The sequence below is a fragment of the Podarcis pityusensis genome (genome assembly GCF_964106645.2).
Source record: "Podarcis pityusensis genome assembly, chromosome: 11".
Taxonomy (NCBI): Eukaryota; Metazoa; Chordata; class Lepidosauria; order Squamata; family Lacertidae; genus Podarcis; species Podarcis pityusensis.
In genome coordinates, this window is record NC_138036.1 from 8,955,927 (window position 1) to 8,972,589 (window position 16,663).

A 16,663-nucleotide genomic window follows, 5' to 3' on the forward strand; every position below is an offset into this window, starting at 1 on the left:
CTTTGGCGTGCTTTCAAACTGCTAGGTTGGCAGGAGCAGGGACCGAGCGACGGGAGCTCACCCCGTAGCAGGGATTCGAACCGCCGACCTTCTGATCGGCAGGTCCTAGGCTCTGTGGTTTAACCCACAGTGCCACCCCACTTAGGCAGCTATAATAAAAATCTTATTGGAAAAAATAAATAAATAACCCACACGGCTTCCCGCAAAGAATCCTGGGAACTGCCGTTCGTTAAGGGTGCTGGGAATTGTAGCTCAGCGAGGGGGTAAACTGCAGTTCCCAGAATCCTTGCCGTGAAAGCCTTGGGCTTCAAATGTATGGAGCAGATGCAGCCTTACAGTGTTTTTCTTGAGCATCCCCTGATGAGTGCTAGCGTTGTCACACAAGGGCATTGGCACTACACCTTAAGAACAACGGGTCTAGATCCTCAGCTTTGTCAAGTACGCTCAGGTTTGGTGCGTTCCCGGAGGTGAAATAAGGAATCGTTACAGTGATGTGCTCTATTTCTGGCCTAAAACCACTAGTCAATGTGCTTCTCCTGTTTGTCACGGGCTCCAAGGCAGGTTGTGGATTCCTGCGGTGGAGAGAAGGTGGGCTTCAGCCCAAACAGCAGCCACCCTACAAGGCTGGCCAAGCGAGGGAGGGTGTCGTTAACCCCAGCTCACGAGGAACAACGCAAAGCCTTTGAAGAAATGTATGGTTATCAAACATTATTGCATAAATCTCTCAATGTCGTTATAAAAAAAACACACCACTCCGCCCTCTCTGACACAGATTGCGCTGTACCAATCCGCACAGCCGCACGTCTTTTTCAGAACGTGGCATCTGATAACCGTACCACGGGGACTCTTTCACGAGACATGGATGCAGAAAGGTGCCAAGCAGCCTTGCAAAAAAAACCAGTTGTGCAACTTGGTTCTCAAGACCCAGGGCTGCCTGCGCATCGTCTCCCTTTCTTCCTTTCCTTTACACGACTCGGGAGTAGAACCGAACTTCCTCCTGTCCTGACCCCTCAGCAGCAAGTGCAGGCATCTGTGTGTACCCTCAGAATGCCTCTGCTGTGCATATGGAGGAAGTTGAAGATTTCTGAAGGCATGGCATGGAATCCCGGACGAGGTTTGACGTTGTCGTAGTAATGGTGGGTGATAAATATCCCTGAGGGGTTCATGGGGAAAGCCCAGAATCCAAAGAGGTGCACTTCCTCGCACAGCTCCAAGGCCGCCGTCACCAGGATCAGGCCCGTGCTGATGCGCTTGGCGCGCACCCCTTGAGCCAGCCAATAGCGCGAGACGTTGATCAGGTACTGCGGGTGGAAGAAGTAGACGGCCTGCTGGGACTCAAAGTCGTCCAGGACGTACCGGACCCGGGTAGAGACGTCCGTGTTGCGGGTGTTGTAGAAAGCCGGGAGCAGGACCGAGGCGTTTTCGTACACCTGCAAGACCTCGAAAAAGGGCTTCCTCCACTTCTCCAGCTTGTGGAACCTGGTTATTTGGGAGGATTAAAGGGAGAGCAATCAGGGAGAGCCACAACTCTCGCAACCGCGGCCAACGCTAGGAACAGCTTTGGGTATTGTGCATCCTTTTCCAGGCAAAATAGCAGCAGTATAAGAGAACCAGATAACAGATCGGTAGGGTGGCCCCAGTGGCGTAGGATGGGAAGGGCCGGGGGCCATGGCCCGGGTGCAAATTTCTGAGGGGGTGCAACCAGGTGCGCCCACAACAGGCTCCCTCATCGAGGTTGGAGCCGTGGGGAGGAAAGCAATGCCCAGACCGGGCCTTCGGACTGGGGTGCTGCTGCCTACTCTTCATGGCCTGCAAAGGGACAACTGTGCGCACCCAACCCCTAATAATAATAATAATAATAATAAATTTTATTTATACCCCACCCTCCTGGGCTCAGGGCGGCTAACACCAATAAAATTCACAGTAAAAACATAATAGGGGGGAAAGAGAGGGGGGGGAACCAATTTAAAATACAGGTTAAAATGCAATTTAAAATGCAGCCTCATTTTAAACTAGCTGATAAATCAAGACCATAAGGGGAGGGAAACATAGGGGTCAGACCAAGTCCAAACCAAAGGCCAGGCGGAACAGCTTTTTCTTGCAAGCCCTGCGGAAAGATGTCAAGTCCCGCAGGGCCCTAGTCTCTTGTGACAGAGTGTTCCACCACTTCGGGGCCAGTGCTGAAAAGGCCCTGGCCCTAGTTGAAACCAATCTAACCTCCTTGAGGCTTGGGACCTCCAAAGTGTTGTCATTTGTGGACCTTAAGGTCCACAAATGGGGCATACCAGGAAAGGCCAGCTGACAGGGAGGGAGGGAGGGAGGGGGAGGGGGCTGCACCCCCACCCACCAAGGAGGGAGGGAGGAAGAGGAAGCCAGGAAAGCACTGCTAGAGCCAAGTGCGTTGCGCAGGGCGCATCACTGCAAGGACAGGAGGGCAAGGCAGCAGAGTGGTGCTCCTAGCTTCGCGTATGTCTGTCTTATTTCTGCTCCCAGGTTGGGACTAGTTTGCAAGGAGACTGCATTGATTAGACGCTGGCCAGCGAAGGAACTGACCGCTGCCCAGTCCACCGCGTGGGGCGCAACACTTGCCCTGCCCTGGGCACGGGCAACCCACGCTACGCCCCTGGGAAGAATTTAAATGTGGGGTCCCAGAAAGGGTTTCTTCATAGAAGGGGAAAGAGAAAAGGGAATAGACAGCAGCCTTTCTCAACCTGCGGGTCCCCAGATGTTGTTGAACTAATAATAAATAATAATAAATTTTATTTATATCCTGCCCTCCCCAGCCGAAGCCGGGCTCAGGGCGGCTAACAACAATAAAACAGTACAAAAGGCCAGAGCTCAGGGATGATGGGAGTTGTAGTCCAACATCTGGGGACCCACAGGTTGAGAACTGCTGGAATAGAGGATCAGGCTAATTCAAACTGAAGGCCAGGCAGAATAGCTCTGTCTTACAGGTCCTGCGGAAGGAGATCAAGTCCTGGAGGGCCCTAGTCTCGTGGGACAGAGCATTCCACCAGGTCGGAGCAGTCACTGAAAAAGCCCTGGCCCTGGTGGAGGATAGTCTGGCTTCCTTAGGGCCCGGGCCTTCAAGCTATTATTATTCATGGACCTTAGGGTCCTCTGCGGGACATACCAGGAGAGGCGGTCCCGTAAGTACGAGGGTCCTAAACCACCTTTCTGCCCTGCTGATGGGAGCTTGGCAGGGCACAAGATGTGGTGGTTCATCAATCTTTGCTTTCCCACCCAACCATCCACTTCTTCCCCACATGGCTTCAGGACTGCAGAGAGCCAGTGTGGTTTAGTGGTTCAGAGCGGTAGACTCGTAATCTGGTGAACCAGGTTCGCTTCCCTGCTCCTCCACATGCAGCTGTTGGGTGACCTTGGGCTAGTCACACTTCTCTGAGGTCTTTCAGCCCCACTCACCTCACAGAGTGTTTGTTGTGGGGGAGGAAGGGAAAGGAGAATGTTAGCCGCTTTGAGACTCCTTAGGGTAGTGATAAAGTGGGGTATCAAATTCAAACTCCTCCTCCTCCAAGAGAGTAAACCCTCTCTCTTTCTGGCAGCATGATGCTCATACTCTGGATATGCAAAAGAAAAACATGCCTGGGAGTGGGGGAGGATTAAAAGGGAAAGGCCTCGCCAAATTTAACCTCTTTGAAGTCCTGCTGATTTCAGTGGGCTTGAAGTCAACAGGAGTTAAAAGGCCTTCGGCGTGGGTAGGCGGAAATATGCATTATATCAAATAAATACAGTATACATCTGTACATTTTATTGTGAGATCCAAAAACCTGGAGGAGGAAGTAAGTTAGAATGGGTGGTGTTATCACTAGGCGTCCTTCTTCGTAGCAAAAGAACAAGGCAATTAGCCAGAGGTTGAAACAGAGAGACCTGTCATCACTGAAACACTGGATTCTCAGGAGGTAGGGCATATTGTACAAGCTGAAACTTACAGGTATTAGTCCACTCCCATATTGAGCTTTTTTGTACACTTCTTAGAGGTGATAGCAATTAAGCAGCACAGAAATGGTCAGAATAATAGTAAAAAAAATAGAGAGGGCAGGCGAGGAATTTTTTTTAGTGAAAAACAGTCCCTACTTATTGTGTTGCTATTTGTGAAGCTCAACATCAAAAAAACTAAGATCATGGCCACTGGGCCCATCACCTCCTGGCAAATATAAGGGGAAGAAATGGAGGCAGTGAGAGATTTTACTTTCTTGGGCTCCGTGATCACTGCAGATGGTGACTGCAGTCACGAAATTAAAAGACTTGGGAGAAAAGCAATGACAGCATCTTAAAAAGCAGAGGCATCACCTTGCCAACAAAGGCCCATATAGTTAAAGCTATGGTTTTCCCAGTAGTGATGTATGGAAGTGAGAGCTGGACCATAAAGAAGGCTGAAGAATTGATGCTTTTGAATTATGGTGCTGGAGGAGACTCTTGAGAGTCCCATGGACTGCAACAAGATCAAACCTATCCATTCTGAAGGAAATCAGCCGTGAGTGCTCACTGGAAGGACAGATCGTGAAGCTGAGGCTCCAATACTTTGGCCTTCTCATGAGAAGAGAAGACTCCCTGGAAAAGACCCTGATGTTGGGAAAGATTGAGGGCACAAGGAGAAGGGGACGACAGAGGACGAGATGGTTGGATAGCGTTCTCAAAGCTACCAGCATGAGTTTGACCAAACTGCAGGAGGAAGGGGAAGACAGGAGTGCCTGTCGTGCTCTGGTCCATGGGGTCACGAAGAGTCGGACACGACTAAACGGCTAAACAACAACAACACCTATTGTGTTTCTGAAAAGCCTCTCCTCCTCACAGAGGGGAGGTATTGTGAGCGGGAGCCGTTCCCGCGTCAGCAGGGGGGCGTATTCGCTGCTGAGCGGGGTGGAGTCATGTATAGATTGTTTGATCCAATGCCTAAGCCAATACCACTCACACGCTGTAACCAATAAATCTGTGGCCTTCTTTAGCCCATTAACCTAAAATACATGTGTCCTGGTGTCTTATTTACCACTGCTGGAGGGTCCTCGACTCACAACAACAAGGTACTATAACTATAAAGTTTACTGAGAGTCTCCCAAAGGCAGATAATTAGTGGATTTATTTGCATTTCTTTTTCTCCTCTCTTTTGAAAATGCAGAGCATCACAGGATATCGCTGTTTAATGCATTACTTACTGTGGATCTTACTTTTTTCAGTAAGGAGGAAGAAAAACATCAAAAAAAGGAGCCGGTGAGTTGTAGGGCGGAGGTCTGCAGGGACCTTCTGAACACATTTGCCTTGCTGAGAAGAAGGCCCGATTTTGTTCTGATTTCCAGTTGCTATGAAATTACGAAGTCAAGAGCAAGAACCGCCGGAGCTAATAATAAGGCGCCGTTGCTCCTTTCCTGAGGTTTGTCAATTTCACAATGTCGCAGGAGGAGGAAAGCGTGGGCAGAAGTGGGCAAGGAAGAGGCAAGCAACTGACCTTTCGGTGATTATGCTGGGGTTAACCGTCACGACGTCCGTCTTTACACCAACATCTACAACGTATTTCTCAGAAATGGGAGGCAAATTGCACCTGGAAAGAACAGAGCAACAAAGAGGCCATTATTATTTCTCTCCTTCAAGGAGCTAAGATGTGTAGGCTGAGTAGACTGAGAGAGTGAGTGATCTGGCTTAATGGAAGAGGGATTTGAATCTAGCTCTCCCTGATTCCAAATAAAGTAGGGTGGGTTCCCCTTCTGCAGACTGCTTCCTCTGAAAGGAATATCTTCCTGTACCCACTGATCAGCGGGTTATAAATCATGCTCTCGGCGCCGCAAGAGAAATGACCCATCAGGAGAAGCCATTTTTAGTGGCAGCCCTCCATTCTCCACCTCAATTAAGGAGATTTTTAAAACAGGCACTCTTCAGACGTTCCCCTCGGGGTCCTCTTTTCCCCCTAGATCACTGTTTCTCAAACTTGGGTCTCCGGCTGTTGTGGGACTACAAGTCCCATCATCCCTAGCCACTGGTCCTGCTAGCTAGGGATGTTGGGAGTTGTAGTCCCAAAACAGACCTAAGCTTGTGAAACATTGCCCTAGATGTTCAGCACAAATATTACCTTTATAGTTAATTCCGTCATCCAAAACATTTTAGAAAGAGTCAACAATAGGGGCGGGTGCAGCTTGTGATTCCTTAATGTACAACGTTCTTTAAAATTACAAAAAAAAGGGGCTTAAATTGAGAGCCTCTTGTGCCACACCCTGAGAAACCGGATAGGTGATGTGAGCAGTTTCACCTTCTGAACTCTAGGTGGAGCCAAGCCTCAGACAGAGTAGGGACCTTCTGCCTTCAGAGAACTCTGGCCACTTCGGATTTGTATGCTGTGGACAGGAGCCATGGCGAAGGGCTGCCGTAGCTCAGTAGTAGAGAATATGTTTTGCATGCAGAAGGTCTCAGGTTCAACCCTGAAGTGGGACTGGGGATGTCTCAGTCAGTGGTGACAATACTGAAACAGATGGACCAGAGGTCTGAAGCAGTGCAAGCCAATTTCCTTTTACCTTTAGTACCTACTTTTACAGTAGGTACTAAAGGTAAAAAAAGGTAAAAGACCCCTGGACGGTTAAATCCAGTCCAAGGCAACCATGGGGTTGCAGCGCTCATCTCACTTTCACGCCGAGGGAGCCAGCATTTGTCCACAGGCAGCTTTCCTGGTGTCATGTGGCCAGCATGACTAAACCGTTTCTGGCACAACTGGACAACGTGACGGAAACCAGAGCGCACGGAAATGCCGTTTACCTTCCTGTCACAGTGGTACCTATTTATCTACTTGAACTGGCATGATTTCGATTTCCTAGGTTGGCAGAAGCTGGGACAGAGTAACGGGAGCTCAATCTATCGTGGGGATTTGAACTGCCAACCTTCCAATCACCAAGCCCAAGAGGCTCGGTGGTTTAGACCACAGCGCCAGCTGTAGGTACTACAGCAGTCTTCCCCAACATGGCTCCCTACTGATGTTTTGGACTAGAATGGCCTGCAGGATCAGGCCAATGGCCCATCCTGTTCTCACAGTGGCCAACAAGATGCCTTTGGGAACCCTACCAATCATAACCATTGATAGCCTTCTCCCCCATGAATTTGTCCAATCCTGTTTTGAAACCATCCAAGTTGAGATCCACCACTACTTGCTGTGGGAGTGAGACCCATAGCTTAGCTGTGCTTTCTGCTTGGCTTCCCAAACAAGTTTAGTGAGCTTTTGGAGACTCTGGGTTTTAATACGAAGCTTAAAACTTATTCCCTACTTCTTAAGTCAGGGACCCCTTCCCACTTGTTCTCTTTTACTGCCTGGTATTAACGATAGGTGCAAGGCCCAGTGAACCATGTGTGAAGAAAGATCCCAAATGTTGCTCACATACACATCAAAAACTCATGGCAAAACATTCATGCGCTATAAAAGGTAAAGGGACCCCTGACCATTAGGTCCAGTCGTGGTCGACTCTGCGGTTGCAGCGCTCATCTCGCTTTATTGGCCAAGGGAGCCAGCGTACAGCTTCCGGGTCATGTGACCAGCATGACTAAGCATGGTGAACCAGAGCAGCGCACGGAAACTCCATTTACCTTCCCGCCAGAGTGGTACCTATTTATCTACTTGCACTTTGATGTGCTTTCAAACTGCTAGGTTGGCAGGAGCAGGGACCGAGCAACGGGAGCTCACCCCGTCACGGGGATTAGAAATGCCGACCTTCTGATCGGCAAGCCCTAGGCTCTGTGGTTTAACCCACAGCGCCACCCGCATCCCCTTCATGCGCTATACACAACTGCTAACCCCTTGAAGGAATTGCACCAGAATTGTTACCGGAACACAAAATCGGCACTGTCAATCTCCCGGCCACATCTGCTGTTCTTCAGAATCCCTCCATTTCCAACCACAGCGCACTTCTTGAACTGGGACCGATAGTATGGCATCTCCTAGAGCGAAATGGAGTAAGCCGGTTCATTAGCAGTGGCAACTCTCGCAGGAACTGGTTTTGTTCCCTTGGATGAAAGGATGAAACACAGTTAACTCTGGGCTCGCACATGCACACACAAGTATGGTCATCTCTTGAGTTTTCCCTGCATCTGATTACTCTACAGCAGGCTTCCTCAAACTCAGCCCTCCAGATGTTTTGAAACTACTATTCCCATCATCCCTGACCACTGGTCCTGCTAGCTAGGGATCATGGGAGTTGTAGGCCAAAAACATCTGGAGGGCCAAGTCTGAGGAAGCCTGCTCTACAGTCAGTGACTGGCAGTGCAATGGATGGACTGACTCTGCAGGAAAGCTCTGCTGTTGCATTTTATGTCATACATACAAAACATCCATGTTATTAGATCTTGGTGGCCTAACCCACTACCCCATCATGACCAGCAGCGACCTAGCTGAGTTGGCAGCTAGTGTCCCTGGCTAAGGAGCCAGGCCCAGATTCCCAGCTCTGAGCCTGAATTCTGGTGATCAGAGCCCAACTGAACCCAAGGCTGACCCGTCAAGATCCCAAGGAAACGAGTGCCCCTCAGCTACCTCACCAGTGCAATGGCCCACGAAGAACACAAAGGCAGGAGGTCATGGAGTAAAAGAAAAGTGCTGGTTTTCAGGCCAGAGTTGTGGACAGTCTCCACAGTCTCTTGACAGTCTCCAGGGCTCCAACAAAGTGGGAAGAGCATAGGAGACGTAGGCTGGACACACAAGTCTCAAAAGTCCTTGTACATTATGTTGGAGCAAAGTGCTCAATAGGAGCTCTCTGTGGTGCTGAAGCAACAAAACCTGCCTTGCTGCCTTGCCTGGTGTCTTCCTCCACAGGAGCAAAACAGAGAATACTATAAAGGGTGCTTACCAGCCAAGGAAATTATTGTCAGAGAACACTTAAAGTCGTTTCTACAGCTCTGGAAAACTCTGCACACCAATCTAGCATCACAGCAGCTATTCCGTGCTTCTACGGAGCAGTTGCAGCAACAGGAAGCCACTTCCCCTCCACCAGCTTATGTACCTTGCCCCAGTGGGTTGCACGCACATAGCCAGAGACTACGTCTGCATGGAAGCTGTTTCTACACCTGCTTCAAATCTCTCCTGGTTCTGGGAGACAGTGGTGCAGGAGAGGGGAGGGAAGCACCTGGCGCGTCATTGGCCTGGCCTGCCTCGTCCGCCTCTTCCTCCAGCTCTGAAGCTTCCCCTGGCTCTGATTCTTGCCTGCTAGTTCATACAGGTCCCCACAGGTCCCCCCTCCCAAGGCAGACTCCAGCCCTGCTCCCCCACCCTGCCAGTGCACCCTGCCAGTCCCTGACACACACACACACACATCATACGTGATAGGCAAGGCCTAAATCTGAAGACACAAATCTGCTGCCATCATGAACACAGGGAAGGGGCAGAGTTGACTGCCATAGAAGCATAAGATCCGGGTGTGCTGGGCACGGGGGTAACCTCAGCAACGCGGTCCAGGTCCGGTCCCAAATGCAAGGGTTCCATGAGGAGTCAGTCCAACAGGGCCGAGGCAGGAAACCAGGCTAGGTCAGGCACAGGGTCTCAGGCAGGTTCTAGCAAACAGCAATATTGCTCCTGCAACCTGGGGCGGGGTCCGGCAGCTTTTTATCTCTGACGGGGTAACAGCCGGTCCTGATCCCCCCATGACTCACCTCCCTATATCGCCCAAAGGTGAGCACTCCTCCTGCAAGTCCTCGGGTCTCTCCTTCTCTCAGACCTTAGTCTCTGCAGCTCAGGAGACGTCGGTGGGTTACTAGACCTAGAGGCCGCCTCAGCCTCTCCTGACCCGACCAGTAGTGGAGCAGCTGTAAGTGATGGCCCAGCTGACGGCAACGAGGTCATCCCCGCATCTGGAGCCAGGGCAGGCTCAGGGCCCTGACTCGGCCCAGCTGTTGAAGGGAACCTGTGCAGACTGAGGCTCTTCAGAATCAGGCCCCAGACTTGGTTCAGATGATGCCTGAGACAAAGGATCTGGTGCGGACCGAGACTCCTCTGGTTCTGAGTCCGAGCCCGAGCCCGAGTCCCAGGCCATCACACCGGGCTTTGCAAGCATAGGTCCCATAAGAAGGCAAGGCCAGGAAAAGACCTCAGCCCCAGAAGACATGGAGAGGTGCTGTTGGAACTGGGATTAGATCAGGGATGGGGGGCATGTGTTGCTCCATATGCTGTTGGACTACAACTCCCATCATCCCTGACCATTATTCATGCTGGCTGGGGCTGATGGAAGTTGGAGTCAAACCCATCCCTGGTTTACATGGACAAACGATCTGATGCATTAGCTTCCTTATAATGTCTGGCACCTCACGGAGATGGAAAGACTTGCTTACGTAAGCATGCAAATGCTGCTATTAGTACATGCATAGTTTATGAGTAATTCCGCAACAGTAAAACAAAAATACATCCAAAGGAAATGGTGACATGAAATGTGGTGTGGTTGTTGTTGTTGCTTTTAATGTTATTTACCGTATTTTTTGTCCTATAGGGCGCACCGGCCCATAGGACGCACCTCGTTTTTTTGGGGGGGGATGAATAAAAAAAATATATTTCCCCCCCCGCCGCGGCTGCCGCCCCAAGCCTTGCGCACACCTGCCCGAAGCACGGGGCACCCTCCAGAGGGCTCCGCGTGCTTCGGGCTGCAGGCTGCCGCCCCAAACCTCGCGCGCTCGGCGGGACCTCCTGCCGGGCGCGCAAGGCTTGCGGACACTCGCCTGGGCTGCAGGCTGCTGCCCGCAAGCCTTGTGAGCCCGCGGGAACTCCCGCCGGGCTTGCAAGGCTTGCAGATAGCTTCCTGAAGCCTGGAGAGCGAGAGGGGTCGGTGCGCACCGATGCCTCTCGCTCTCCAGGCTTCAGCGAAAGCCTGCATTCGCCCCATAGGACGCACACACATTTCCCCTTCATTTTTGGAGGGGAAAAAGTGCGTCCTATGGGGCGAAAAATACGGTATTTATAGCACACGTTACATGGTGCTCATAATGGCAGAAAGCCCAATGGCACAACGAAGACTCCTCTGAGATTTGGGGGCAAAGAGAACCACGTTCAGAGATGGACCAGCAACATTAGGTTGGAACTGACATATGGGAAACAATAACACCAAGGGTCAAACGTTTGATTGATCCAGCATGCAATGTAGGAAAAGGGGTTGAAAATAAAGCTGCCATTATGGGGAGCTGGCTCCAGGCCCCAGGACCCGTTTACAGACCAACTCCGTTTTACAAAGATGTCTGCAACCGTGACATGAAGGCTGGTAACATCAACCCTGATATGTGGGAATCTCTTGCAGATGACGGCAGTGCCTAGAGACAGGCAGGCAGTCATGCATCCAAAGCAGCGGACCAGAGGAGGAACGATCACCGGGAGGAGCGTGGAAAGAAGAGACGCCATGGTGCATCTGCAGCAGCACAACCGGATGCCTTCATTTGCATGGATGCATGACCTGACGGCCTGTCTTCAACTTGTTATAAGTGGCCTTCCAATAGCCTTCCAGACTTCTGATCAAGTCCACCTGCAACCACTTTCTACGATGCTACAGTATTGGCATCTGTAATTGGTTTCATACCTGTAAACCACTTAGAAGCCAACTTGGTAACCTGAATTCATTTAATTAATGAATGAATTAAATCAACTACTCTATTCCAAACTTAAAAATGGAAAGCGTATGCTGGTGGTCAACAAAAGAGGTTTAAAGACTGTCTCGAGGCAAATCTAAAAAAAAAATGTAGTATAAACACCAACAATTGGGAAACACTTGCCTGCAAGTGCTCCTATTGGAGAACAGCCTTTACCAAAGGTGTCATGGGCTTTGAAGATACTCAAACTCAGGATGCAAGGGAGAAACGTGCTAAGAGGAAGGCACGCTTGGCAAATCCACACTGTGATCAACTCCCGCCCGGAAACCTATGTCCCCACTGTGGAAGGACGTATGGATCCAGAATTGGCCTCCACAGTCACTTACGGACTCATTGTTAAAACCGTGTTTATGGAAGACAATCTCACTTGGCTACGAGTGATCGAAGAAGAAGAAGAAGAAGAAGAAGAAGAAGAAGAAGAAGAAGAAAGAATTGGTTTTACACCTGTAAACCACTTAGAAGCCACCTTCTAATCTGAATTAAAAACAATAATAATGCAACTGGTGCTCCCAGACCAACCACAGGGCTCACCATAAGGAGCAATGCACTGTATACGTAAAGCACTTTGGAACGCTTAATGTGCTATATAAATGCTAAGCACTGCTGTCAGACAGTCTTTCGGGGTCACTATTGGGCATCATCTCGTTTTCTTAGCTATACACCAGATGCAATTCTGCACTCATCCCTGCCAGAGAATACTCGGCTGTTGATCAGTCATTTTCCACATGGATATGATACTCCCGTGATGTAAAGCTGCTAAATATAAACTAAGCTGCCTATCAGCTGTTGCACAGGAATGTGACGGCAAAGAGAACAGTTGGCCTGCGATCAGAACGGTTACGCAGGAAGTCATTGCAGCGCAGAGGATGGCAAGATTGCCACCCGGCACACGCCTCTGAATAGAAACGGCGTCTTGAGATTATGCTAAGTCAACAACATGTACCGCACCTTTGGAAACATTCGGAATATTTCTTGATTGATGTGAAAGATGCCGCTTGTGTCCACTTCGTACTTGAGTTTGGTTCCCAGAGGCGTGTTCTTCTGGGTGGTGAAGAGGAAGGCTGGAGCATTGCAGCACCTCGACAGAGTAGCCCTAAAGAAGGAGAAACAAGGTTACGTGGGTCAACCGCAGCGCAGGACGAGGGCAGACCCTTGACCCGGCAAACACCGAGTGTGGCAGGGAGCTATGAATCAGCTGCTGTTGGTGTCAATATTGCATGCATACAACACTGTTTCTCCAACGAGCTCCTGCCCAAATTTTATGTGGCCCTCAGCCTAATTTCAGAAGTCCTCTGGGGTGAGAGCGAGATCTCTCTTGGCACCAGAAGCCACCTGGGCAGAGGAAGAAGAGGCAAGGAAAGGGGGCATTGAGGGTGACAGAACAGAGACAGGAGGGAAAGCAAGGGATAGAAAAAGAGAGAGAAAAGGGTGTGGGGAGAGAGAGAGAGAGAGAGAGAGAAAGAGAGAGTAGAGCCTGTGGCGATCACACAGGGTCCCCGGACGTTTCACCGTCTATTGATCCCTGTGCCACCACTTTATTTCTCGCTGCCACCACCCAGGCCCTACCTGGGACAATACTGAGTCCAGTCAGGGTTAAATTGGAACATAAACTGTTTATTTATTGCAGTTTAACAAGCATGTGGTTTCATAAACAGTATCAGTCAATTACAATCACGGGGTGCCTATCCAGACCTATAGCTTCCGCTACCTGCTCTCACTCACTACACCCCCTCTCAGATATTTAATTGACTTCCTAGCCCCTAAATATTCCTGACTCAGCCTATTTCACTACACTAACTCAACCTACCCACAAACTCTATCCCAATTCACTCCCACTCCAACCAACCACCCAACTCCTAACGAACTCCTCCTAGAGCTGGTTTTATAGTCCCTCTGACTCCACCCCCTGGGTCCTGATTGGGTAACCTGTTTAACTATTTCACCTCCAGCACTCTCATATGTTAACGTCACAGAGCCCCACCCACTTTTTGCTTTGGCCCCGCCCACCACTGGCTTCAGACCCGCCCTTAGCCACCCCATGTTGCTACGGTGAGCAAATATCTTCCATCTTTTGAAATACGGATACAGTGGGTGGACGCCCTGTCAGAGAAACTAAACACACCAAATCAGTCCCTACTACAAAAGGTTTTTCTATCCTACCCCACCTCCCTACAAATATGCCAGACTCCACCACCCTAAAGAATCAACGGCTGAAAATCTCCGAGGGTGCCCCAAATCCAAAAATCCAAGAATCAGCCAATGCCCTAAATATCCTTTCCTGGAATGTGGCCGGCTGGTCTAGATGTTTATCTCAATCTACAGATATTCCATTCTATCGTCAAAACATCATCAACCTTCAAGAGACATGGGCTGCGGAAACTCCAGTTCTGGAAGGTTTTTATGCTTATGCAATTAGGGCTGTCTCAGGCAGAGGCCCGGAAAGGCTAAAAGGAGGGCTTTGCATCTTGATTTCTCAATGTCTAAATGCCACCTGTAAAGAGCTGCCCTCCCTAGACCAAATAGCAATGGCCTTACTTATATCATGGGGAAGATCTAAAGTGTTATAAAAAATCTTCCATCTTGCAAAACCAAGAGCAGCTCCTGCACAATGCAAGAGCCAAGAGCGGTTCTCCAGCTACAGTGCTTGCTGAGGTCCTGCCACCCCTGAGCTGAGACGCCTCTTACTTGAACTGTCTGGCTTCGGTGATGTTCATCTCCCACTTGCACATCTGAAGGTTCTTCCACCTTTCAAACAACTCTGTCTGCTTCACCCTAAAAGAGGGAGAAAGGATCTTTTAATTAAACTTAGAGCATGGGTCTAAGAGGCTATCGACACCCAACGCAGAAACAAAGTTTGCCACTGCGGTGAGAACTAGCCTGAAGTGGGCAAACATTTCCTTGATATATAAATCTAGGGCAGCCCCCAATTTTATATACAGGTATTATTAACTGCCGTTTATATCTGGTTCAACAAAACAGCACGGAGAATGGAAATAAAACAAGGGTATTTCCATTTAAATTTGTCGTTTCTGGTATCTCATTAACAATTAAGGGTGAGCTATCTTTCTGCGTGCTATCAGGCTGCTTTTCATCTTCTACTTAATTATTATTAAAGCGCTGTAAAGCAAGCCATGATCTATATCTGCCAACAGCCCTTTTCCTTTTCTGTTGTTAACACGTTCAAGAAAATCACCCTACCTTCTCATAAAACTTGTCATGTATTTTGTTTTTGTGCCCCAAATCTGAGAAAATGAGCTAACTCAGCCATCGCGGTAGATTCCCAGAGTGTTATCAACTGATGCTTTAATGGATAGTACAAGTGTCAACCTCCACTTCCTCGCAGAAGGCAATCTTAACATCCAACCAGCATGATAAGAGACCAGCCCTGCATGCTTGCGCCCTCCCTGATTCCTTCACTTCATTTAATTAGAGGAGGGAAACCTCAGATGCCAACGTTGCCAGAGGCTGGGCTCCTCTGCCTCATTGCGGCTACCTCTTGCTCGCTTGCAAGACAGAGCCAATGGCTAAGCAGACAGAGGGAGCGTTGCCTCCTTCCTCCTCCTCCTTGCCATCGCTGCTGTTCACTTCTTCCTCTCCTCTGGGTAAAATAAATAATAATAATAACAATAATAATAATAATAATTTATTTATACCCCACCCATCTGGCTGAGCTTCCCCAGCCACTCTGGGTGGCTTCCAATCAAGTGTTAAAAACAATACAGCATTAAATATTAAAAACTTCCCTAAACAGGGCTGCCTTCAGATGTCTTTTAAAGAGAAGATAGCTGCTTATTTCCTTCACATCTGAAGGGAGGGCGTTCCACAGGGTGGGCGCCACTACCAAGAAGGCCCTCTGTCTGGTTCCCTGTAACCTCACTTCTCGCAATGAGGGAACCACCAGAAGGCCCTCGGTGCTGGATCTCAGTGTCCGGACTGAACGATGGGGGTGGAGGCACTCCTTCAGGTATACAGGACCGAGGCCACTTAAAGGTCAGCACCAACACTTTGAACTGTGCTCGGAAACGTACTGGGAGCCAATGCAGATCTCTCAGGACCCGTGTTATGTGGTCCCGGCGGCCACTCCCAGTCACCAGTCTAGCTGCTGCATTCTGGATTAATTGCAGTTTCCAGGTCACCTTCGAAGGTAGCCCCACGTAGAGTGCATTGCAGAAGAAGAGCTTGGATTTGATATCCCACTTTATCACTACCCAAAGGAGTCTCAAAGCGGCTAACAATCTCCTTTCCCTTCCTCCCCCACAACAAACACTCTGTGAGGTGAGTGGGGCTGAGAGACTTCAAAGAAGTGTGACTAGCCCAAGGTCACCCAGCAGCTGCATGTGGAGGAGTGGGGAATCGAACCTGGTTCACCAGATTACGAGTCCACTGCTCTTAACCACTACACCACACTGGCTCTAAGACGAGTGAACAAGCAAGATGCAATGGGGAAGATGAGGAGCAGGCTCAGGGGAATTCTGTCAGCAAAGTGTGTTTCCTCAACAGTGGCCCTGGGGCATTTTGCTTGTCCCAAAAGAGTCCTTGCCTTCTATAGGCCCCTCCAAGCACACATTTCCTTGTGTGTTTATGATTATTTGTGCTCACAGGGTGCTTATACAGATACTGTTTGGCACCTGCAAAAGTATTGATGATTGATTTTTTATTCCACTTTATACCCGGAGGTCTCAGGGCGGCTCACAGAACCAAAACACGAAACCACAAAATATATAATCAAAATGAAAACAACAACCCAATAACCACCTCCGGGGGGGGGGGGGCATTTTAAAAGGGCATAGAATGCCAATCAAATCAACCAAAGGCCTGGTTAAAAAGGAACGTTTTTGCCTAGTGCCCAAAGGTGTATAATGAAGGCACCAGGTGAACTCCCCTGGGGAGAGCATTCCCCAGATAGGGAGCCACTGCAGAGAAGGTCCCGTTCTCGTGTTGCCACCCTCCGGACCTCTCAAGGAGGAGGCACACAAAGGAGGGCCTCAGAAGATGATCTCAGGGTCCGGGTAGGTTATATGGAAAGAGGCGGTCCTTGAGGTATTGCGGTCCAGAGCCA

General features: G+C 49.6%; 1 protein-coding gene across 2 annotated transcripts in view; it reads right to left on the reverse strand.

Annotated features, from left to right (window-relative positions):
• Positions 1–347: 347 nt before the first annotated feature.
• The window catches only part of ST8SIA5 (ST8 alpha-N-acetyl-neuraminide alpha-2,8-sialyltransferase 5), a 65,776-nt gene continuing 49,460 nt past the window's right edge, over positions 348–16,663 (reverse strand). For both annotated transcript variants that reach the window (XM_080973599.1, XM_080973598.1), the window contains 5 exons: positions 14,290–14,376; positions 12,553–12,697; positions 7,817–7,929; positions 5,465–5,557; positions 348–1,479 (listed from right to left, as the gene is read on the reverse strand). In XM_080973599.1, the coding sequence (XP_080829725.1) occupies positions 1,011–1,479; positions 5,465–5,557; positions 7,817–7,929; positions 12,553–12,697; positions 14,290–14,376 (907 nt within the window). In that variant the 3' untranslated portion in view covers positions 348–1,010. The remainder of the gene's footprint in view (positions 1,480–5,464; positions 5,558–7,816; positions 7,930–12,552; positions 12,698–14,289; positions 14,377–16,663) is intronic.